General features: G+C 42.4%; 1 protein-coding gene across 2 annotated transcripts in view; it reads left to right on the top strand.

Moving 5' to 3' along the window:
- The window catches only part of SVEP1 (sushi, von Willebrand factor type A, EGF and pentraxin domain containing 1), a 293,083-nt gene that overhangs the window by 128,709 nt on the left and 137,791 nt on the right, over positions 1–26,583 (top strand). For both annotated transcript variants that reach the window (XM_066604385.1, XM_066604384.1), the window contains exons 17-19: positions 9,719–9,880; positions 13,913–14,074; positions 19,319–19,480. In XM_066604385.1, the coding sequence (XP_066460482.1) occupies positions 9,719–9,880; positions 13,913–14,074; positions 19,319–19,480 (486 nt within the window). The remainder of the gene's footprint in view (positions 1–9,718; positions 9,881–13,912; positions 14,075–19,318; positions 19,481–26,583) is intronic.

Below are 26,583 nucleotides of genomic sequence, written 5' to 3' on the forward strand. Positions count from 1 at the left end.
GCCTGGTAGCAATCCATGGGTGCCGCATTATGGCGTCGTACAACTTGGTGGATGTAAGAGACTATACTGCTGTCATGTCCATGACCCCTTACCACCAGCCAAATGAATGAAGGCTCTGCATTTGTGATGTGATGATTTTCACTGATGCTGTTATGTTGCTGCCTGATCAGTTCATGCAATCAAGTAGCACTTGATGGAAAGCACTTCTCAAAGTTCAGATTCGGGTGGTAATAGTTACTGCCTTAGTAACTACCAATATGCTATTTTACAGCGGTCACTAATGGACTTAAACCTATACGACGAACAGCCGGCGCATAGCAGAGACAGAAGACGCCAGGAGCGGGGGAGCTGCAGGCCTCTGAAGGGTCACGGGACCGCATCCCGCTGCGAGAATTCCCGCAGCCGGATCTGACCCGGCCGTCTGCAGGCGGCCATAGAGGCCTCAATGTCTGCCATGTAACTCAGAGGATTATGGCAACAAGTTATGGCTCTTGCAATGTAACAATGAAAATCACTCGGTCCTTAACCCCTTAATGACATGGCCTATTTTGGGCTTAAGGAGTAAGGACACAATGATTTTTATGGATTTTCTTCTCCATATATCAAAAATCATAACTTTTTTATTTTTCCATGGACGGAGCTCTGTGAGGGCTTATTATTTGTGAGACGAGTTGTACTTTTTATTGGTACCATTTTGGGGTACATATGGCTTTTTTGATCACTTTTAGGGAGGCAAAATTCTAAAAATTAGCATTTTGCCTCAGTTTTTTAACGGTTTTTGTTACGCTTTTTTTCGTGCACACTCAAAAGCATGTGCATCTTATTGTAAGCATCGTTACAAACGCAACAATACCAAATATGTGGGTTTTAATTTTTTTTAACCTGTTTTTATGCTGCTAATATGAGAAAAAGCATAAAAAAGGGTTTTTTAAATCTTTTTTTTAAACATTTTTTTTTAACTCATTTTTTTAATCTTTTTTTTTATACAACTTGTGTCCCCCTGGGGGACTTTGACCACAGTACTGCCCTGCCATGCCTTATCGCTTATACAGCGATAATAGGCATTGGCAATACAGGACGCCAGTGCCTGGCGTCCTGTTGCCATGGTAAAAAGGCCGGGTGCTCCCGATAACATCGCGAAAGCCGGCCGAAGACACAGAGGGAGAGCGCTCCCTCTGTGAACGTTTTCCCTACCGCGATCTACTTAGATCGCGGCAGGGAAGGGGTTAACAGCGGGGGGCGCATCTCCGCAAGCCGGATGGATCCTGTTCTTCTTGTTATGGAGCATCCATTCTCTGCATTCTTCTTCATGCAGGTCAATGTAGGTTACATCACTAGTGACGTAGCTTCCACTGCCTAGGAAGGAATGCCGATCGATTGCTGAGACTGCACATGTGTGCTGTCTTGCCGCGAGTGTTCATATACTATTGCAGAGAGATGCCATGCATGCGCAGTCTCAGCAATAGCTCGGCACTCCCTGCTAGGCAGTAAACGCTACATCACTAGTGACATAGCGTACATTGCCCTGCAGGAAGGAGAATGCCGGCAATGGACGCTTCGTCACTGGAAGATGAAGAATCGTCCGGCAGGAGGTGAGGTGACCCGGAAAACTGCAGGAGCCAGGAGAAGATCAGCGGGGAGAAGATCAAGTAAGAAGGCTGCCTGGGGAGGAATAGGTAAATATAGATTTTTTGTTTTCTAATGACAGAACCCCTTTAAGGCACAAAAGAGGCTGATTACTAAGGGCTCATGCCCACGGGCATATGCATAAAACACTGTGGGTCTCCCGTGGCATTTTACACATTACAGTCCACATGCTCTGCCTGCAGAGAGCCGTCAGAGATCACGTATGAGCTGAGTATGGCACTGCGCCTGCCCGGGAATCTGATGTCAAAGACATTTGCCGTGTGCTTTTTTTTGCATCCGAAAACGCTGTCCGTGCACAATACATTGCGTATCAACAGCGTATCAAGCACTGCGTATGCATGTGCTGTACCCACACAGCGGTGTGCTTGGTACAATGAAAATCCATTGACTGTCATTGCCTCCATTCAGAGGCGTAACATGAAGCTTCTGGGCCCCAATGCAAAACCTGTAACAGGGCCCCCAACTATAATGCTTTATTCATAGTTCTGGGCTCCCTATATGGAGAAGAGAGGTTTTATGGGTCCCTTAAGGCTCCTGGGCCCAGGTGCAACCGCATCACCTGCATCCAATATAGTTATGCCCCTGCCTCCATTCACCGCGCATTATGCATGTGAAAACGCGGTGAAACACGGCCATGGACATGAGCCCTAAGAAACCAAAGTGATTTTCATAAATTCTACTTTCTTAGTATTGAATTTTAAATTCTATATACTTCTCAGGCTTCATAGGTCTCACACAATACTATCTACACAACTTCACATGAAATAACTTACTTTAAAACCTGTTATTCAAGAAGCGTTTTCTTTGCTTCTTTTTGTAATATGTTTATACATCCGTTGGCAGATATAATTGCAGTTTACCCTTGAGCTCACTCACGTTAGATTTGGTGTTCGAGGAATAATTGCACCTGCTAACAAATATATCATCTGCTGAACTGTAGAAGCCGGCAGTCTGTACATTGTAAATCTCTAGATGAATGAAGCATGCCTGCTCTACCCGCCGCAGATACTGTGTATAAAGTACAACAATGAAGATGTGGATTATTCTTCATGTTCAGAAGTATAGTTCCATGTGACGGTCTACACTGAATTTAGGCCGCCTTCACACGGGCGTTAAAACCGCGCTATTTTGACACGCTGCGAGAGTAAGTAAGAAAGCAGAATTATGAAACCAATGATTTGCAATGGTTCCTTCATATTAGTGATGTTTTCACTGATGCGATGTTGCACGCTCTTTCTTCCTGCGATGTGCGATTTTTTTTTTCTTTTTATCACTCATGTTTCCCTATGGAGCCTCCTTTTTATCGCATCGCAAAACACGAACCGTGCGATTTTCGTGCGATTCAATGCAATTTTAACATTAAAAAGTCCTACTGACTCTTTATTTACACAAGCGCTTTTACGGTACTAATTGGTTTCCAATGCTTGATGAGCGTTTTTAGCAGTTTAAAAAAGTTGTGCCAAGGATAATAGGAGATCAGCTACCAAAAACGGCGACTAATTTTATATGCTGACGGAAAAGGTAGGTCTTGCCCTATCTTTTGACAAGAAATGCAGGAAGCTCCCATAGACTCCTAAGGCTAGTTTACATGGGGCGATTGCGATTGTGCCGCGAGAAAATTGCGGCAAAATTGCATCTTTGTTCCCGCGATTTTTGGGCATCAGCAATGCTTTTTTAAAAAATAAATCTGCATTACATTGCTGCCACCTGTGATATCACGTGATAGAAACGCGCAATTTTTTATTGTGAGAGTCAATAGGACTTTTTAATGTTAAAATCGATGCGATAAAAAGGAGGCTCCATAGGAAAGCATGGGAGCTAAAGAAAAAAATCGCACATCGCAGAAAGATCGAGCGTACCCCAATTTTTTGCTTTCTCAACATCACATCAGAGAAAACATCGCAGATGGGAAGGAAAGCATTGAAAATCATTGGTTTTATAATTCTGCGTTTTTACTCACTCTCGTATCGCGCAAAAATCGAGAGTGAGTGAAATCGCGTAATGGTTTCCTTCACATTTCCAATGTTTTCACTGATGCGATGTTGGAAGAATAAAAAATTGCGGTGTGCTCTATCTTTCTGCGATGTGCGATACCCCTTGCCAATAATCATTCGGATTCCTGCAAACAATCTGGACGACTATCGTTCAGTGTAAATGCACGCCTCGACTGAAGCCAAACGAGGATCTATTCGCTTCTGGTTCGGCTTTCAGTTTCTACATGCAAAAAACTTACCGACAAAACAGGCAGTCATTCACGTATGAGTGATTACATGCTTACTGTGAATGGAGGCAGGCGAATTGGATTCCCGGCCTGCCCCGCCTCCATTCATTAGCATACAATAGTTCCTGTGTAAAAGCAGAGGAATGACTATGGGATGAGCTGCCGGGCATCTGTTGCATGTAAAAGCACTTCTACACACAGTTGCTCTAGCTATTCTTGTGTTTGCAGAACTGACATCAAGAGAGCAAAGAAATCAATTGCATTCCCACCGTAGTTACCCACAGGGGTATAAGAAACTTTGGGCATGGCACCTTTCTTGTCTAAGTCACCTGTATGGAGATACACGGTGGCACATAAGTACCTTCTGTCTTGAGAACTACTATTCTTCATCAAGCTACTAATGACGACCTGTCCATGCGTGCGTGAGTGAGTTTGTGAGTTACTTACATGCTCCTTCTTCATCACATGACAGTGATGTCATCAAAGGTCCTTCATCTCCAGTGAGGGAGTTACATGCTCCGCCCCTGATCACATGATGGTGACATCATCACAGTACCTGTAAGCACGCAGCTGCTGTCCTGCTAGGTGTTCATTAGTATTCTATAGCAACTGAGGATACAAGGGGTTTGTAGTCCGCCCGTAATCTGCACAAGTATGCAAAAACTTTGATGACACCGCTATCATGTGATCAGGTGCAGAGCATGTAAGTCATTCACTTGGGATGAGCATCACCATCATGTGATCTGGATGGAGCATGGCGGTGACGTCATCATAGTTCCTTCATCTCTGGTGCCGTGCTGCTTCTGATCCCTGTTGTATGGGGGGAACAATGTATGTAGCAGAGCTGTGTGTGTGACGTGCATGTAGCAGAGCTGTGTGTGTGATGTACATGTAGCAGAGCTGTGTGTGTGATGTACATGCAGCAGAGCTGTGTGTGTATGATGTGCATGTAGCAGAGCTGTGTGGAGCATTGCACCACTAGAAAACACTGATGCTATAATCTCCTAATAATTACTAGTAGTCTTTTATTGATGGGCTTGTTTCATCCCACCATACCATAGCTCCACTAAGCTAAAAGTGAATCCCCAGAGACCATCTTGCTTGTTCCTGTTAGTTCTGCAGATCTGAGCTCTTGGTGCTCAGTATGAATGACAGTAGTGAGAATTCACATGCTGTCCACTTTCTAAGAATTATACGCCTGTCACTTTCCTTTCCAATTATTCTTTCCTTCATGACTCATATAGAAGCATGAATACATTAGAACATCACCTTCCTGGGATTCTAACTTGCATCGTATGACATATTGTTCGTCCAGATATTATTTATAGTTAGTGATGGCCACGACTGAATGTCTAATCCGATCTTGCATAATTCTGTTAAGACATTGTGTTAAATGTTAATGGGGCGCATTAGCTTTATGAAATATTGGAGGTATGTAGAAATGTTCTAATGATCTCAGCCATAGACTCCAGCAGCACAAGTGCTTTTACCAAGAGAGACACAAATGCCTGGGATGCCCTGACGGTGGCAGTGTGTGTATGCGGAAGAAGATTTCTGTAGTGTTGCTTCAGACAGAGTAATCAGCCTTTGCACACGACTAGTATGGATGAAGCAGAAGGTTTGAAAGGTAAACATTAATCAAGCATTTTTAAGAGCACTGTGCTGAAACCTAGTGGAGATCTTTAAATAGAATATCAAGTAAGCAAGAATGCAAAATATGTTACTACTTTCAAAAACAGAAACTCACTAACGGTTCCCATATGGAAAGCCGGGCGAGATAAACATGGACTCGATCGTATTTAAGATTGTAGACTACCTGACGAGAGCGTAGAGTGCAGCTGGGGGCTCGGGAAACCATTAGAGCGGAGAAACAAAAAAAATAATTAGCTTTTTTGTTTTTATTGATAATAATAATATTCTTTATTTGTCTAGCGCCAACTTATTCCGCAGCACCTATTGAGAGGTTTAGTGAATACCAGTATGGAACAATTACTGTACGGGGGAACTGAAGCTTGTAGAACATGTAGAAGGACTAAGGGTGGTTTCACACCTGCAATGGGGAGTCTGTTTTCCTGCTCCATTCGGGAAGCAGGAAAGGGGAAAGACCGGGGCTAAACACTCTGTCTCTGGACAAAACCAAATAGTGCTGGACGGACCACATAGGGATAGGGGTCTGTCCGCTTTCCGCCTGGCTTTTGAGTGAAAGAAAAAGCACCGCGTGCAGAGCTTTTTATTCTGGTATTTTGAGCCAGATCTGTGATGGAACCTCCGGCCAGATGTTCCGATGCAGATGTGAAACCTGCGGTGCAGTGTTAAGGCAGCAGAAATCCACTCCTTAGCTCTCGCTCTCGACCTGAAGGTTGTGAGTTCAATCCCCACTTGGTTCAGGTAGCCTTCCAACCTTCCGAAGTCGGTAAAATGAGACTTGAGCTTTGTGGGGGTAATAAATAAATTACCTGAAGGCGCTGCGGAATAGGTTGACGCTATACAAATAAAGAAAAAACATAATTATATAATTCACAAACAATTACTGTACCCAAGGGTACTATACAGTTGTCCGACATCTATAGTATATGGAAAGGCAGATCTTTAAATAGGTTTCCTGAGAGTGTAGTACTGATGATGTAACCTAAAGCTGGGTCATCACAATCAGATCAGCGGAGGTCCAACACCCCGGGACCCTACAGGTCTGCTGTTTGCTGGAGCTGCTGTCAGATGGAAATAACACAACTCTGTATGCTGTGGAGCAATATGCAAGCCTTCTTATTATGGGTCTATGTGATTACAAATACTTAACAGGTAGCCACGTGGTGGGGTATTCCCAGAATTAAGATGTATTCATTCAGCCTTACAGGACTGCTGAGAATAGCGATGTATATGGCTTCTCTTTGGCAGTCACAGAGTTGAATGGAATGGAAGTACACAAGCTTGTTCACCAATCCATTCGAACTCATGATCATTGTGAGGGTGGCAGTAAGGAGGAAATTGGGGCACAGAACATATATTGTCATGATCAGTGGGACCCCAGTAATCACATATTTATCACCTATCCTGTGGATAGATGATAAATGGTAATTTTGGGAATGCCCCTTAAATGGGGTCTTGCTGTGTAGTGACCCTCATCATTGAGTGTCGACACTCTTTTTTTATTGCTGGATTATAAAAATGGTGTCCTTCTTGCAAACACTTCGCTGGTACACGCTGTACATCATTATACTTTTGTCTTAACCCTTTGGAAAGTATAGCCATGTAGGCTTTTTCATACATAAAAAGGTATTCACAAAAGTGGAAGTCAGTGGCAGATATATGTGTTGCACATGTCTGGAGAATATGTTTGCAGAACAGCTCTGATGGTCCTTCCCAGTGTGCAACCAGCCTAGTAGAGACCGGCCAGAACTTTTACCAGAGATTTCCTTTTTATTACTGCCACAATGCATCTGGCTACATCATAGCTACAGTTGCAAGAAAAAGTATGTGAACCCCTTTGAATTACTTACATTTCTAAACTGATTACTCGTAAAATGTCATCTGATTGCTATCTAACTGATAATTATAGGCAAACACAATCTAACTAATAACAAACAAATACTTGTACTATTCATGTGTTTTATTGGGCAGATTGAGACAAATTTATTATTTAAAAGGCGCACCAGAAAACTGTCTTCCATATTTGCACCACATTTCTTTATATGCTTTAGACACTTTTTTTGCTACGTCTTCATTTATAGAGGAAATGGCCCAAATGCGACATTGTGCCTCAAAAATAGTGCTAAATTTGTACCAAAATGTTGGCAGAAAAAAACTGGCATAAATTAATTCTAAAGGGTTCACTTACTTTTTCTTGGAACTGTACATCTTAGCACTAAATAGAGGTTTATTACTTTTCTATAAACTGCACTTCAACCTAAACCTTTTTATGTTATATTAGGAATGGACTATGGCTAATTTCACATGGGCGAGTGTGATATCGGATCGGGAAACTCGGCCTGATATCCCGCCCACCAACATGCATCGTCCCCACGGATGTAAGGCATTTTGTGTTGAAACCGCCTCGAATCACTTCAGAAAAGTAGCTTGCAGAGTGTTTCCCATTGTTTTCAATGAGTAAACCTCTCATTGCACTCACATGCACCTCGCTCGCTGTATAATGCTGTGCCGGCCCCATTGAAAACAAGGGAATGCCCAAAGATAGGACATGCTACAATTTTTTTTTCCTGTAATGCGGGAAAAAGTTGTTCCTGTGTATGACCCCACTCAAAAGATCGCTCAAGTCTTGTGCGATTTTCTCGGTCATGTGAAAGCGGCCTTAGGAATTGCATATTGGGAAATCTGTCTATTCTTCAAGGAATCTAGTTCTTCTATGGCTGTAGATGAAATCTAGAGTCTTTTGGGGTCAGTTGACATTTGTGTTGAAGGTTAAGTTCAGAGCTTCCATTATGACCTCCATCAGAATAGCTTTGTATGCAGCGCTATTTATCCCATCCTAACTGTGGATCCCGAAACAAAGTCCAACGGTCCCCTTTACAGGTACAGTCTGTCATCCTAAAATGAATCTGGTACTGCACTGTTATAAGCTTTATCCAAAACATAAATATGGATGATTTCACAATCAATGTCGGGGGTTCCAGAATAGAGCAGGAAAGGAGAATCCCCATGGCTGAACAGCTATGTCTTAGGATGAAACCGAACAGCGTTGAATGGACTCCATTGACTATAATGGAGTCTCTTCACTTTTTGCGCAGCTGCTCAACTTTTAGCCGAAAGAAAAAGCGCTACATGTAGTACTTTTTCTTCCGGTATTTTGTGCCTGATAGCCTATGGAACTTCCTTATGGAATTTCCAATGAAACCACCCACAGCTGTATTATTTAGTAGTGTTTTTCTATTAATTTATATATCTCTAAGTCACTTCCAGGGAGCCTGGAGGTACGCCATGCTTTGTTCTTTGTAAACCTCCCCAACAAGTACCGCTTACTATCCCACAATGAATGCATCCATTAATAGCGTCATCAGAACAACAGAGCCAACCTTGTATCCCCAAAAACAGTGGAAGATGTACCCCTTGAAGAAAAATGTGCCAGCCTGGCGCTCCCTGGCAGCTAGCTACTGTATTTCTCCATTTTTTTAATGAGGCTATCACTTAGTAACATGCATTAGAAGGACCAAGCATTTTCTTGCTCTGAGAATATAAGTGCCATAAATACACGTGTTTATCCTCCGCTATCTTTCGAGACGGTAATTGAAAAAAAAAAATGGAAAGAAAAATAGTACATGGACGCCGTGACGCAAAATATTAGTTATTTTTCACTTCTCGTTTGTGTTACTTTTTCAGGTTGACTTTGCCAAATGACACTCTTGCCCAATTTCCCTTACAATTGTGTCATAATTCTTCTTCTCATCTGTAGCTCATAGAGGAAAAAAAATCAATACGTAATCAGGTTTATTTATTAAATGTTATAATAAGGCATGAAAAGATATCTCGCCGTATAAAGAAGCTGAGCATCTGTCTTTTAGAATGTGTTGATCAATGGAGAGTGCTGAACTCTCGAGTTACATTATAGGATTAAGATAAATCAAAGGTAATCTTCTTAACTTTGCGCTTTTTCATCAACTGATCGTAACTTCCAGTAGATAGACAGCTATTATTTAGCTATAAAGATCATGCTGTATAACTCGCCATTAATTTATCATTGTGATTAGTAGGGATTGGATCAAGAACAGCAATTAAGCCTTTGTATAAGTGTCTTTTGATTTTTGTAGCCCGCAGCTCTGTGCTCTTTATCTGTCTAGGCATTGCAGTTTAGGAGCTGAACTATGTAGCTATAACTCACTTGTTTGCATGATTCTACAGTAAACTGCCCGAAGGGTACCTTTTATTCCCTGGAACACAATACATGTGAAAGCTGCTGGATTGGCTCATACCAGAATGAAGAAGGCCAAATGGAATGTAAAAGCTGTCCAATTGGTACTTATACTGAATACCTGCACTCAAAACGTGTATCGGAATGCAAAGGTACGTGCCGTATGTGGTGGCTGCTGCCATAATCTATTCATTGGATATGGAATAAAAGCTTTATATATTTCTCTTCTTTTTGACTTTTGCATATATTTTGCCTGCACGATTTTAGGAAGAATTTTAGGTAAAATTAGTGGTATATAGATATTCCTAGTATGTAGTACTATGTTGTAGGGTTTAGCGGTGTGTTTGAATTATAATTTGTCATATATTTTTGAGAGCCAGTGGAAGGGTGGACCAAAGTCAATGGGCGTCCTTGTGTGAAAGGAATGATACAGGGAGCAATCCGGACAGAGCATATGATCATTATGGGAGAGGGACTCCTTTTTGAGGCCCTCTCTATGAGCCGATACAGAGAAAGCAGCTAGAAGTAGATGATTCTGCTCTTCCAGACTCGGTATGGCCATGTATACTATGGTCATCCAATCATTTGACTGACCACCATGGTATACAACTTGTCATAAGTATTAGAGGATTCTGTTTATCAAACATTCTTGAAACCCAGTGCAAGGGTGGACCAAAGTCAATGGATGCCCTTGTGTGAAAGGAAGGATACAGGGAGCAATCCTAACAGAGCATATGGTCATCACGGGAAAGGGACTCCTTTTTGAGGCCCTTTGTATTAGCCGGAGCGGTGAAAGCAGCTAAAAATAAATGATTCTGCTCTTTCAGACTCGGTGCAGCCATATATATCATGGCCATACATTCATTTGCCTGACCCCTATGTTATTCTACACTTCTGTAGGGCGGACCACATGGAGTGCCCGCTGGTAATAACTGCTTACATAAGCCAAACTTCTGGATTTATTTTAAGATCCATTACTTGTCCATAGGCACAGTGAATAGCACAGATGCCCAACACTACTAGTTACTTAAAGGGGTTTTCCCACTATTAAAGAATTCAATTTTCTGCCAGATCATGCAAAACTTAATTTTCAATTGAAATCATTTGGAAAGCAGGCTTTTGTGTCTAAAAAATTGCGTCTCTTTTAGTTGTGGTGCTCTTAGCTGTTCTTTTGATCCCCCCTCAGAACATTCACCAAATGTGTCTAGTGCTAGTTGTCTCATTAGCTCAGTCCCATCAGCCAGATCCTCTTGTACATCGATAGTGCAGTGATTTCTGCTATTGTAGCAATCAGCCAATCAGTGCACCAGAAGAGCCTCCTTCTTACCGCCACCGGACACGTTAGGTGAACATTGTGAGTGAGCATTTTCAGTTTTTTTTAAGATTCCAGTTGTTAGGGCTAGTTCATATCAATGTCAGAAGGTCCCTTGGGAACCTTCATCACAGAATGCTGCCTTACTTCGTCCTTTAAAATGCCGAAAACCCAGCCAAAAACCGGACAGCTCCCATTATAGTTTACTTACAGAGAACAGATTGTAGAGGGACTGTGCCGAAAAAGATGTATGTGAGTGACCACTGGATTTTTCTCCCAAAGGGTTAAACTCAAGGAGTATCAGATACTTTTCTCTTCCACTGCAATGAATCCAATAGGGTGAGCAGCAATAGGAAAAAAATAACCCCCCAACATAAATAAGGGGGTTGGAGACAATAGGTTAAAAGACCATCTCTGCCCGCATGAGCACATGAAGGTCTTTTAACCTATTGTCTCTATTATAGTTAATTTGATCCATGTAGCACCATTCAGTTTCATCATATAACAGTTCTATTCGGCAATTAGGTTCCGTTTTACTGCTCCTATGACGAAACAAGGTAACAGAATCCATAGCGCTAGTGTGAACTGGACCTTAATTGTTCTGTTTTGTACAGTCTAACAGAAATGTAATATTTAATTGTGGGACAAACGTTTAGAGCAATTTAAATTATTGCCTTCTTGTGGTTGGGTTTCATCTCTCGAAGACAGGACAGCTAGAACTAGGATAACTCAAGAAGCTTATTGACTCTATGCAGCTAAATCTAGGCTAAGTATTTTTCAGGAGCGTTGTAGAGTGTAACCTGTATAACCAGTATTTTCGAGTGAAGCTCCTTAATATGTTGTGGTTGAGTGTTGTTAGCATTATTCTTGAACTTTTGATGCCATCAATACATTTTTGTGGGAAGTATGTATATTAATAATTGTAGACTGGTAGAACACAAAAGCTTCTGGCTTTGGGAAGAAACAAGATACTTAGAAGCATACTGATTGGACAGGCTTTAAACTCATTTGCATTAGAGAAATCCATAATTTTCTAAAATTACAAGACAAACAAACTTACTGAACCACAAAATCCATTAAAAAAATATATCTCTAAAACTTTCGAGCCAGACTTGAGACAAAGCACAGCTAATTTTTTATCTCAATGTGTCCATGGATAATTTATTTGATTGCACTAAATGCCAGCGCCTGAAATAAGCAGGTGACATATTGCTATGGTGTAAACCAACTGCATTTCATGCTGAATTAGTCAAACTAATAGTTGTATGATGGGAGATGGTTTTAGCACCGTAACTGATGCTCTGTGGAAAAATCAATGGAACAGCTGGGAAACAAAAGGCATTTTTATTAATGTTTGGAACTGCAGCCCAATTTGCCGGGGGAAGAAATAAGTCACTTTGCTCCAGAGAAAAGTGATAAAATTAAAATAGAATACTAATGATCAGTGAATTTAATGATTGTCTCATCAATGAAGGTCTTAGCACAGCCTGTTGCCCCAATGGGGCTGTTTGTCTCCATATCCCCATGGAAAGTGACTGCATATGCATGGCCAACTCTTTTTCAAGAACTGGAGACACTGGATACCCCTATCTTGGAGTTTCAACCCCTACAATGAGACATTTATGGCATATTTCAGGGGTCCCCAACTCCAGTCCTCATGGACCACCAACAGGTCATGTTTTCAGGATCTCCTATGGTAAGAACACCTGTGGCAATGTCTGAGGCACTGACAATAATTACATCACCTGTTGAACACTGAGGAAATCCTCAAAACATGACCTGTTGGCGGTCCCTGAGGACTGGAGTTGGGGAATACTGGCATATTTAGTTGATGTGATTCTTCTCACAGAAAAGTATTGTTCAAAACAGAAACAACCCCTTTAACTCACAGTTGGACTATGAGTTAAGTTCAGGTCATGACAGGTATCATTTCTCCTTAGGGAGAGCACCTAGAAAGTGTGAGGAGTCTTATAAGGCCATCCATGCTCCTCTGGGAAATATGCAAATGGAAAGATGGAACAATACCTCTCTAGTGCCTTCTATTGGTAAGCAGCATTCCTGCAAGTCATTATCAGACTTTTTAACAAGTCTTGTAACAATGACTCGGAATTATGAGCCAAAGCCAGAATAACCATGCACAGACAGCTGTATTGAGGTGATTGAGCCTCATCGGTGTGCATCTGGTTATTTGGCTCATCATTCCCAGTCACTGTTAAGAAGTCTGACATTGACTTGCAGGAATTCTGCCTATGAATAGGCCACACTGTAGAGTATAGTTTCATCTTTCATTTGCATAAGATAGATTTGTCATATAGCTACCTCTCTCAATAGACATGGCATTCATTTTAGAGTAATAAGCCACTGTCAGGAACTTCTGATACCTCCTATCCAAAAAGGAAAGAAAGGTTCAAGTATGTTGAAATCTGCTGTCTGTTAACATAAATGTTAGATTGTCCATGAATACTGTAAAATTGTCATTGTCAACTGAGATATTTCAAATGTATATAGACAGTCATCTCTCATGTCAGCCTTAAGAAGAGATCATCATTTAGATGAGGAATTTCATTAAAGGCATTATCCAGGCAAATATATTTTTTAAAACTGCTCAGCCTTTTGGGTAGACATAAAGAAGCCATCAGCTAATTGGAACCATCACCGATTTTGATTCGCCGGTGCCTCTTCCCTTGCTGTACTCTATTGCCTGGTGCAGGAGTGATGACACTAGGAACATCTATATAGTATAGACAACAGATTGTGAATGCCCAAAAACTACACCTTGACCCTCACCACAAAGACTAGGGCATAGTAAAATAGATAAAATCACTGCCATGGTGAACAATGTTTTATATCTTATGTTTATATTAAACTTCAGCTCAGTGCAACGCAGGAACATATTCCTCGAATGGTCTTGAGACCTGTGAGTCATGTCCACATGGTACTTATCAGCCAGTGATGGGAGCCAAGTTCTGCATCTCTTGCCCAAAAGGAATGTCAACAGTGAAAAGAGGATCAGTGGGCGTTTCAGAATGTGGAGGTTTGTTGCAAACATTAACATATCAATTCACAAAGGAAACAGATGTCAAATATACCATGTATGCAGATATAGAAAATGGTTAAAGGGGTTATACGTGGCTAAAAAGATATGTCCTCTTTCTTCAAAAACAGCACCAATCCTGTCCATCAGTTGTGTGTAGTGTTTTAGTTCAGCCACATTCACTTCTGTGGAGCTGAGCTGCAATACCAGACACAACCTATGGACAAGTGGGGCGCAGTTCCTGTAAGAAAGCAGCCAGGTGTTTCTAATCCCCCTTTAATTTTTTACTGTTTTCACTATTTCAAATATTAATATATCGCTAAATTATGTAATCACCTGTTGTATGGCAAGAGACCCACGACCATCCAAATGGAGGGGCTAATTTAGTGCACTGACTCCCTCAGTTGTTTTTGTAGAATTTTACTTGTGGTTCCCTGCAAAATACCGTAAGAGGCAACATGTGTCTGTGTTCGTAGAAAAAGCAGCATAGGTATCCAAGGTCCGAAGTTGAGGTCTTATCAATCTTAGGCCTCTTAAACACAAGCGTTTTATCGCGGCTATTTTGCTGCGACAAAACATCTACCGAAAATCGTGACCATCTGAAGCATTGGATTCTAATGTTATCATTCAGATGGCCGATTTGTAGACGATGTTTTGACTCGGCCGAAAAAGATAGCTCTTGCCCTGTCTTTCAGCCGCAATCAGCTGGGAGAATTGTTTGGGAATGCCCAGACTGGGAGTTGTCGGCAAAGGGAAGGGGAGGGAGTTTTTCAGCGGCTAGTGCTGCTAAAGCTTGTCAGCTGGCTCAATTTAAATAAAAGAAGCTATGCTGAGCATTTAAGCCATCTAAAGCAGGGGTCCCCAACTCCGGTCCTCAGGGACCACCAACAGGTCATGTCTTCAGGATATCCTATGGTAAGAACCCCTGTGGCAATGTCTGAGGTACTGACAATACTTACATCACCTGTGCAACACTGAGGAAATCCAGAAAACATGACCTGTTGGGGGTCCCTGAGGACTGGAGTTGGGGAACAATGATCTAAAGGAATTCTGGGCCTGCGGCGTCTATACACCACATCCAGCTGTGTGAATGGATGATAAAATGCAAGATTTAGCTGCGACTCGGTCTCGGTTCTTTTCTCATTCATGCATTTTTCGACCGTGATGTGGCCAGCTAAAGGTCATATCGCCCGTGTGAAAAAGACCATAATGTCATGAGACATCCTAGCCATATACCATAATATTAAATGAAGTAAGTGAACTATTTGGAATTACCTAGATTGCTGCAATGATTACTAATAAAATGGGGTCTGATTGTTATCTAAGTCACAATTATTGAAGACGCAATCTAAAGAAACTCATGGCACACCAATCGATGGTCCACTCATGTCTTTTATTGAGCATTAAAAAACATCCACTGACCCTCTGTGAAAGGGCTAATTGGCAAAAATGTTTCAATTAAGAAGATCATATTGGAAATGTGCATTTCACAGGTACCATACCAATTGTATAAAAGCCAACAAAGCCTGGTTATTGACACATTTGTTTTTCTCAAGAAAGATTGCTCAGTGTGAACTATGCTTTGGTGAAAAAAAAACTTTCAGGAGACTCCAAAGGATGTGTTGTAGATATGCATGAAGCTGGAAAAGGTTAGAAAAGCATTGCAAAAGACCTGGGTGTACATCAAAGGTGAGCGAACTGAGCTACAAGTGAAGAAAATGTAAGACTGTTACTATTATCCTTAGGTTGCCTGTCCACGGGCGTTTTTGCTTTGCGTTTCCCGTGGCAATAATCCGGCCGCGTGGAACGCAGTGAACGCTTTCCATAGCATTGCTATAGAAAGCTCAGCCCCCTTGTCCATGAGCGGAGAATCATAGCTATTCTCCGCTAGTAGGCGGCAAATCGCAGCATGCTGCAAATTGCCGCGATTCTCTGCGGTGAGGCTATCTGTCAGATAGGAGATCTGTCAGCTGGCTGGTGCTTCCCGGTGGCTGCTCCAGCGGTGGATCTCCAGCATGGGATATCGTAATGCCCGTGGACAGGCAGCTTTAGAAGTGGGCATCCTGTCTGGTCACTTCTAGGGCACAACATGCACTCCTGCAAGAGGTGAGAAAGAACCCAAAAGTAACAGAAAAAGACTTACACAAGACTTTACAAACTGCTGTTATCAGAATAACCCAGAAGAAGGAAGGTATTTATTGAAGGACCCCATGAAAGAAACCGCTGCTGTCCAAAAAAACATTGCAGCCTGTCTAAAGTTTACTCGAGACCACCTGGCTGTGCACAGTGCTTTTGGAAAAATGTTCTAATGACAGAAGAGAGAAAAGTTGAACTTTTTAACACAAATTGACAATGCCACGTGTGGAGGAGAAGAACACTGCACACAGTAATCAAAACCTCATCCCAACTCTGCAGGATATATTGTGGTTTGGGCTGCCTTGCTCCCTTGTGGCCGGCAAACCTTGTGATCATTGAGGGGACAATGAATTCTACGGTGTATCAAGAGATTTTACAGAGAATGTAAGATCAGCGGACCATGGCCTTATTGCTTCCCTGCCCTCGTATTTCTATGTAATGTGCTCGATAAAGGAAATGCAGGAAGACAACTGTGTTATTAGTTTAGCTATCCTTCTAATGATGGCCAATAGGCTTTCTTATTGACCTCTCTAATGGGCTTTAACCCTGCGCATGCATCTTTTTAAGGTGATGGCTTGGCTGGCTACGGACAGCCAGGCTCCTGCTCTAACAAGTGGCAAAGACACTTCAGATCCTGGCAGTTTAACCCCTTACATACCACAGTCAATAGCAACAGCACCATGGGAGCAGATGACAGGGGGGTTGTGATCTTTCTGTAATCCTTCGGCATCCCACAGTGCGAATGCAAGACACCAGTGGATTACCATGGCAGCCGAAAGCCTGACAAAGGCCTTTGTGTATTCCCCCGTAACTCAGCCTTTTAGATCATGCTTACGGCAGAGTCTGATAGGCTGCTATCATAAGTAATGCAGTGTATTATCCTAGAGATTGAGTGATTGCATCTTCAAGTTTCTTTCAGGGACTAAAAAATAACATTAAAAAGTTCAATAAAGTATAATTTAAAGGAAAAAATTGCAATTAAAAAAATACACATTTTTCCCCACAAAACCCCTTTGTAAAGGCTCATGCCCACGGCTGTATGTGTAGAACGCTGCGTGTCTCCCTGCAGTGTTTTATACATTTTGCAGACATATGTTTTGCCTGCAGAGACCTCGTTTGGCTGCGTATGGCACCGCGCATGCCCGCGATTCACACGCCATGGACATGCGCAGTGTCATTTTATTATCTTTCTAATTGCCCGCTCTGTTCAGAGTTCAGAGCGGGGATGCATATGGAAATGCTGCCCAATGTATTGTGTATGAGCAGCGAATTATACGCAGCCCATACAAGTGTATAGGACCCACGCTGTGTACATACGCAGAGAAATAACACATGCTATGATTTATTTCTCTTGCGCATCGATATGCTGTGTTCACACACCAGTGTGCATGGATCAATGTAAGTCCATCGACTTTCATTTACTCCATTCACCATGTATCATGCATGTGAGCAACGCATGTGTGATATGTGGTGACAACTCGGTCATTGACATGAGCCCGAAATGAATAAAATACCAAAAACTAAATTGTAAAAAAGCAACACATAATAGGTATTGCCAAGTTCATAACGACCCAAACAATTAAAATATTTTGTTCTTTATCATGCATGGTGAACACTATAAAAATAATTTTAAAAATGTTAAAAATAAAAAGCAATCCAAATGCCACACGTACCTCAAAATGGTACCAAAAAATCTACAATTCTTTCTACAAAAAAACGAGACCTTACATAACTCCGCTGCCAAAAAAATAAAAATATTATGGGTCTTAGAATTCTGCAATGCAGATTCAATCGTCTTTCTTAATAAATGTGTTTTTGTTGTGCTAAAGTAGTAAAAAAAATTTAAAAATTTACATACACTTGGTATCACAGTCATCATGCTGATCAGATAAGAAAGTTAGCTTGTTATCTTTACTGAATGGTGAACGCAGTAAAAAAAAAACCCTCAAAAACAATGGCGGAATTTCTGCATGTTTTTTCCATCTGCATGCAAAGAAAATGTAATAAAAGTTATACAACATGGTATATGTACTCCAGAGTGGTGCCATTAAAATATACAACGCGTCCCATGAAAAACAAGTCCTCTATATGACTATGTCAATGACCTATGGCTCTTGCAATGTGATGATGAAAATCACTTGATCCTCAAAGCAAAAAATAGGCTCGTCACTATAGATGAGCGAGCATACTCGCTAAGGGCAATTACTCGATCGAGCATTGTCCTTAGCGAGTACCTGCCCGCTCGGGAGCAAAGATTCGGCTGCCTGCGGCGGGTGGGGAGCGGCGGGGAAGAGCGGGGAGGAACAGAGGGGAGATCTCTCTCTCCCTCCCTCCCCCCCCCGTACCCCCTGCTCACTGCCGCAACTCACCTGTCACCCGCCGCCGGCAGCCGAACCTTTTCTTCCGAGCGGGCAGGTACTCGCTAAGGGCAATGCTCGATCGGGTAATTGTCCTTAGCGAGTATGCTCGCTCATCTCTACTCGTCACTAAGGGGTTAAATTGTATTTGTCTAAAACTGTGACTTAATTAACAATCAGGCCATACCTGCATTTTGTAATCAATCAATGCAGATATCTAGGCAATTTCAGAGTTCACTTACTTTTTTCTTGCAACTGTATATTTAATACTTACATTTCCACCCTAGCAACCTGCTGCCAGGGGGATATTTTCCATAGTTACCAGAGACTCTTGTTTATTTATGTCAAGTATTTTTATATTTGCGGTTAATAACTCCAAAGGTTTAATGATACTATTAAAATAAATAAATCTAAAAAAAAAATTAAATTAAAAAATAAATAAATAAATAAAAAAAAATAAATAAATAAAAATAAAATATATATATATATATATACATATATAATTTTTTACATATATATAAATTTAAAAATAACAAACAATATGAAATATAACAGTTTTCAATAAACTAAACATTACATTTTGGTTGACATTCTGTCTTTTTTCCCAATCACTGAGATGCGGAGCTGAAAAGCATTACATTTGTCAGACCAATATTCTCATTTTTGTGATTTATTGAATGTTGTTTAGAAGCTTTTCTTGTGGCTCCAAGTTTTGGACAATTCATTTTAACATCCTGTATTTACATTTAAGTTCCGTGCCACGCCGGTGAGTTTTCACGATCTGGACTGGTGCCATGCTTTCCTTGTCCAAGGGACTACTATCAGCCGGAACCGGGGAAATCTTATTGCCTGTCATGTCCATTTTACGGAACAACGACTATGACTGGAGCCAGGTCGATAACAGACTGTTCAAGTAAGCTGTCTTTTGTGCTCATTGGAATTCTGCGTCGGTATTAGAAGAGCTTGTTAACCTGTTTTGTATGGAGCTAAGCTCGGCTCTACACACGGCATATAATTCTACAAAGTAATTGTAGATGGTGGAGAGCGCATTGCTTTCCTGCCTAAATAACACAGAACCCGCAGCGATTGCCGTGTCAGCGCAAAACTCTCATTTGTATCTCAAATGTTTTATTAACCATGAAGTATCTCAAAGCCGTTTTTTTCTACCTAATTACTATGAAATAATAGATTTTTGTTAGCAGATTCCAATATTTCTGTTAATTGTAGAGCATAACACGGTCTCTCGTAAAACAGAAAGTATTGGCCCCTTCCATTACTTACCTATAACACACTTATTAATGGAGACGTAACAGAAGTAAAGTATCAACAAAGAAGAAAATATTTTTGATGTCTTTTTTCTATACTGAGTCATTGCCACACTGCATTGCAGCCCGTTATAGTTTTGTCGTCAGCATCCGTGATGCATTCAAATCAACCATCCACATCAAGGTTTATGCATACAGTATACCTATACATTTAGGATGGGTTCAGACGAGCATCTGTGAAAATACACTTGCCTTAGGCCTCATGTCCACGGGTTTTAAATCCGCAGCGGTTCTCCCGCACGCGGATCCGCGCCCCATAGGGATGCATTAAACACACGCAGGTAGTTAAATACCTGCGGATGTCATTTTTCCCGTCAGGCGCGGATCCACGTGTGGGAAAAAATCTGGACATGCTCCATTTTAGTGCGTGTCTCCCGCAGGCTTCTATTGAAGTCTATGGAAGCCGTCCGGATCTGCGGGAGACCCGTACCAGAATTAAACTCACCTGCTCCAGGGGATGCGGTTCTTACCTTCTTCGCGGCCGGATCTTTTTTCTTCGGCCCGGCGGATGTGCCCGGCGCATGCGCGTGGCACGCTGCCAGCGTGCCGAGCACACCCGCCGGGCCGAAGAAAGAAGATCCGGCCGCGAAGAAGGAGAGACACGCATCGCCCGGAGCAGGTGAGTTTATTCTTATTTTTAGGCATCATGTCCGCGGGGCAGGAGGGACCCACTACGGATTCTACATATAGAATTCACGGCGGGCCTGATTTTCCCCGTGGACATGAGGCCTTAGTGCTACATATTTGCGCAGTGAATAAGGTTATTTTGCGCATGTATGGGCACATTGTACTGTATCAGTGAGTTCAGAGTGAATGAATAGTTAAAGGCTCGTTCCCATGGGCGTATTTGCGCCACATCGCTCAGTTTTTGTGCGAGTAATACACAGTGAATAGAACCCAATGATTTCAATAGGTTTGTACACATGAGCGTATTTTTTCACGCGACATGCAATTGTGTAAAAAAATCCATGGCATGACCTGTAATGGTGTGTATTGTGCACCGCAATAGTAAATGGGCCTGCAAACATGCAGTGAATATCCAGGAAACGTGTATTCAGAGCATCGTTTTGACGCTGAGTAGGTGCGTCAAAAAATTGCTTCTTAATGAACCCATGGTCTCCTGGGGGCTCTTTCAGATGAACGCTTTTTTGATGCAACTAAATTTCTTTCTGTCAAAAGATAAGACATGTCCTATCTTTTGACGTAACAGCGCCGGCGGCGCCCATAGGCTCCTATGGAAGCTGTCCAGCAAAGGGAGGGGGAGCGGCATACTCGCTAATAGCAGCCGCGAAGTTCTCTCAGCCGCTATTCGTTCACCAGATTTAACACTCAGATAGCCGGGCTGTTTTAGAGTGTTAAAACGATGCTTCAGTGGATGAGCCCTCACTGCGTATTTGCACAGCACATCGATGGGCCCGTTTGTGTTCTTTTTTGCATGCGCAAATAGGAAATGTATCTGCACACACAAAAGCACGCCAGAGCGAGCAACATACGCGGGCGTAAGCAATTTTCGATCGCGTAAATCTGAAGGATGTTTATGTGACCAAAATGCCCTTACACCAATATGAATTAGTCCTAAGGCATACCTCCCAGCTATTGAACAATAAAGAGGGGAAATTGCAACTTAATTGTCCTTTTTATGCTAAACCGTGCTTTTTACCCCTTCACAGAAATAGTGCCACTTAGTGCCCCTCTCACAGTAATAATGAACTGCTAAGTAACACCATCATACTACTAGTACCATACTTATGGCACCATTAAGTTATAATCAGAAATGAACTAGTATACTCGCTAAGGCTAACTACTCAGCGATTAGTGCCTTAGCCGAGTATCTCCCCGCCCGTCTGTAAAGATTCGGGGGCCAGCGGGGGAGAGCGGGGAGGAACGGAGGGGAGATCTCTCTCTCCCGAATCTTTAGAGACAATCGGGGAGATACTCAGCTAAGGCAATACTCGCTCGAGTAGTTAGCCTTAGCGAGTATACTCGCTCATCTCTAGTTATAATGGATCCACTTAATAATAGTACCCTTCTGTGGCCCCAATTCATTAAAATGCTGCCCTCTGTGGCTCCAATTAATAGTGCTCCCCCTATGTAACCCCATATTACTATCCTTTTTGGCCACATATTGCTCTCCTGTGTGGGCCCCATTGGTTTTCTTTTTGTGGCCTCATAGTGCTTTCCCATATGCCCCCATGGTGCCCCCCTATGTGGCTTATAGTGCTCCCTTCTGTGGCACCAATTATACTGCCCATCATGAGCCCTGCTACAGAACCTCTGTTCATCAGCCACAACAGTGATCTTCACCTACCTCACACACTGTGGCGCCACTGACACATCTTGACTCCTCTCCTAGCTCCAACACACTGTACTCAGACAGGAGACAGGGGAGCAGTCAGGTATAGGGTGGTGTGCTGTGTATCTAGTATCTCGGGTGGTCTTGGATGCTGATATCCCTTATGCACACCGGGATGCGGTTGCTCCCGGGCCCAGGAGACTTAGGGAGCCCAAAAGGCCTCTCTTCTCCATATAGGGAGCCCAATACTATGAATAAAACATTATAGTTGGGACCCCAATGTTACAGGTTTTGCATTGGGGTCCAGGAGCTTCAAGTTACGCCTCTGCGTTAAGGGGTTAAGAGAAGTTGGGGGCCCCAAGTTAAACTTTTGTGCCCGGGCCCATGAGCCTTTAGCTACGCCCCTGCTTATGCATATTGTTTTAGAATGATTATAGGGTAATATCCATGGAGGTCTAGGGGGCTTAGTGGGTAACGTATTTAACACCATATATTTTCTTGCCCAGATGGGAGATTCCGATAACTAGGAAACCCCCCCAAAGTTTGCCCTTGATTATACTATAATCATGCAATAGATGCATATATTTATATATACTATAAATATAAAATAATACCTCAGAGGCCAGAAACAAGATGAGGCGCGACCTTCTAATATAAGCTCCATACAACTCCGCCTCTCTAGACCTTTTATGGGGTTTTGCAGAGGAGTTTGATATGAATGTTTTCTGTATGTAGAAACATCTAGCCTTCGAAAAGCACTTTGGGGGAGATTAATTGGTTTGCAACTTGTTCTTTAACACAGCATACTCCCTTGAAGTCTATGGTGTGAGATGAAATTAACACCAGGTTAGAAGTTGAAAAATAAGCCCCACGCACATATGCACATATTTTCAAACTGACCCAAACACAATATTTTTCTGTGTATTTAGAAAAGTAGACTGGTATAAATATGCTGATGAATCTGCCGCACTTGTTGTGACATATCTGATCAATTTCAGATGACAAAGTTTTCCTTCAGTTGAAAATGATTACTGCAGATCAATTACAAGCAGTGATTATCACTAGATGTAATGAGAATGAATAAGGTTGTGTAAAAGTGTGCAGTCTTATTTAAGGAAATCGCTCACCTACTTTTAGTCCTATAAGCTAAGTTTAGGGTCTAAAAGTAGGTGACTCACTGAATCCGGGGATGTAAGTGTTATACTTACCTTCCCCATCGTTCCCCAAGTGGCAGCACTGGAAGTCGCCACTCAATGCGTTGAGCGGCACTGCTAAGTAGTCCGCCATTCTAATTTGAGAGGGGAACGATGGGGTGGGTAAGTATAACACATCCCCGGACTCAGCAGGTCATCTACTTTTAGCCCATAAGCTTAACTTATAGGGCTGAATGTAGGTGACAGAGCTCTTTAACTGTAAGGCTGGTCCTGCACATTACATTTCGATCTGCCAGTGTCAGAGGAGATAAGTATTGGGCAGTTTGATTTCAGCTTTGTTCTTCGTTAGACAAGCTGCTCTGGCAGCAGTTTCTTTTTTCCTCTCTGTATTCAGAACACATGCATGCCCGGCTGAACTGATTGACCATGTCAATGGCGGTGACGGTCAAGATAGCTGTTGGCTGAATGAGCATTCAGCCGACAGCTATATTATGTGTATGAGTAGCCTAAACCCAACCTTAAATGTTATCTATGCTTCGTGGGGTCTGTGCACTGAAAGAATTGTTTTGACATGTCACCCAATAGCCAATATCACCTCCCCTTCTAATGCCTTAAGGCTCATGGGTAATATACATTTTCTATCACTGATATTTTTTTCAGTGCTTGTACAGATTGTAAATTGTAAACTACTGTACACTTGCTCCTGTAAGTTGCTTTTGCTTCACCAAACAAGCTTTTTGCATACCAGGTATAATCCGATGAACAACAGCCTTTTCCCACCACATTGTCGTATCTTGTTTTTTTCAAAATTAAAAAAAGGTGCTTTGAAAACCGGATGGTAATCTCGTTACAATTCATTCTTACTGTACACAAATTCATCTAGATCCTATTCTAAAGGGTAGTTTCTAGGTCAAGCACTGCATTTCATATACCAGTCTTTCCCAAGTAAGAATACTATTGATGACCAATCCTGAGGATAGGTCCTCAATAGTTGTAAAAAATCGTACTGAATATTGCGCCGTAGTTCATCCATCGGTCGGCTCCCCAAGTGATTTTCCCCTATGTGCAATACCAGAACATCAGGACATCTATCCATTCCTACAAAACAATCCACCTCCCTTAAAACCTGACACCACATCATTCCCCTAATACCCAACCAGCGAACCATCACAACTTCTCTACTAAAAGCCAAGCTGCCTTCCATTTGGACACACCCTGGCTCTCTCAGCTGCCTAATACACATAACAGTGGCCCAATAGCCACACCAAGGCTGGGGACTCCCGATCTGTATGGAAACAGAAAAAAACATGCATTATTCCATATTCCTCCCCAAAAAAATGACACACAAACTTCTTTTTTTTTATAATAACTACAAACACTAGGCCCTTACCTCTGCTTATCCCCCCTTTCTGGCCTAGTTTCTCCGGGCAACCGATACCACCTCGACTCCGACCTGCCTATTCTTTTTACCACATCAGGGCTCAAACCCCATCCTGCCACCTCAGTCACGGCACCAATCCTAAATGAATGAGATGAATAACCAACTCCCTTCAGCCCGAGTTCTAGACCCCTTTCCTCAGCACCCCATTAAACTGAAATTTAGAAAGAAATGACCTATCCTTATGCCTAAACAACGGGCCACCTTCTCTGACCCTCAAACTCCTGTAAGCCGAAAAATACCTTACTGGACATATACCTGCCCCCAGCACCTGCGGCAAGCACACCTTCCTTCCTTTGCCCAACTGGTCTGTCTTAGACCATCTCATCGAAATTTCCAATTATCAGTCTGCACCGTGACCATCACACCCCCCACACGCTGCATGCTGCCTGCCCACAAACTACTCCCATGGCTAGTACCAACATCCATGTCACTTGGCCCCTTGCATCACCCAAGCTGACACCGGAGATGGAGTTGCCTCCATCACCCACTTACACCACTGCAACAAATCTCTCAAATTTCCCAACAGTGCCCATAACTACTCACTGGACCCACTGAATTCAATACTCAAAAACCCCACCATCACAGAACTCTACAGTTTAGACAAAGATGCTGAGAACCTACAAGACACTACATCTAATTTTCTAAAAAATTTAAATCTCCCCAGACTATCAGAAGAAGATGCCTCCTCACTCCTACGTCAGCCCTGATGGACTCCCCATCCTATATTACAAGAAATTTTCCAGCACACTGACTCCACATCTAACTAAACTCTGTAACTCCCTCCTCGTTGGCACGCCCTTACCCAAACAATCTTTAGAGGCCCATATTTCACTTTTCCCCAAAGAGGGCAAACCCCCAACCCTATGTAGTAATTATAGGCCAATTTCGCTGCTTAACGCGGACATTAAACTATGGGCAAAACTATTGGCTCAAAGAATAGCCCCTTTCCTTACTAAATTAATAAATTTGGACCGGGTTGGATTTGTACCGGGTAGAGAAGGTAAATATAACACGACCAGAGCAATTCACGCTATACATTACGCTAAGCAGAGCAAACTCCCATTGGTCTTGATCTCTACGGATGCCGAAAAGGCATTTGATAGAGTAAAATGGAACTACATGGAAGCTACCCTGAAAAATTTGGCTTTCCGCCCACATTCATTAGTGCTATCCTCTCTTTATATACTGAACCAACGGCCAGAGTTCAAGTTAATGGCACGTTATCCAAACCCTTTACCATAAGAAACGGAACCAGGCAGGGTTGCCCACTGTCCCCAATGCTTTTAATACTGACAATGGAGACCCTCCTACAAGAAATTAGGCAAAATTCAAACATTGTGGGCCTCCGGATAGGGGACAGGACACACACCACTGTGGCCTTCGCAGATGACCTTTTGGTGCTGATCACTAACCCGTCTGGGGCACTGGCGGCGCTTATGGGAACGTTCGACCTCTTTGGCAGGCTGTCCAACTTCAAAATAAATTATGATAAGTCAGAAGCACTAAATATCTCTGTCTCACCTCAAATAATCCAAAAATTGAAAGAGCAATACGCCTTTAAATGGCCTCCGTCCAACATCAAATACCTAGGCATTACACTAACTGCCAACCCCTCCCAGCTTTACGAAGCCAACTTCACCCCGTTAATCAAAAAAGTGAAAACCCAACTTACACAATTTGACACACCACTGATCTCATGGCTGGGCAGAAAAAATCTCATCTCCGCTTACATATTTCCCCAAATAATTTATATCCTGCATTCCCTATCCTCACTCAAAAACGCCCCCCAGGGAGGTGCGGGAC

Source organism: Eleutherodactylus coqui, chromosome 5 (genome assembly GCF_035609145.1).
Source record: "Eleutherodactylus coqui strain aEleCoq1 chromosome 5, aEleCoq1.hap1, whole genome shotgun sequence".
NCBI lineage: Eukaryota > Metazoa > Chordata > Amphibia > Anura > Eleutherodactylidae > Eleutherodactylus > Eleutherodactylus coqui.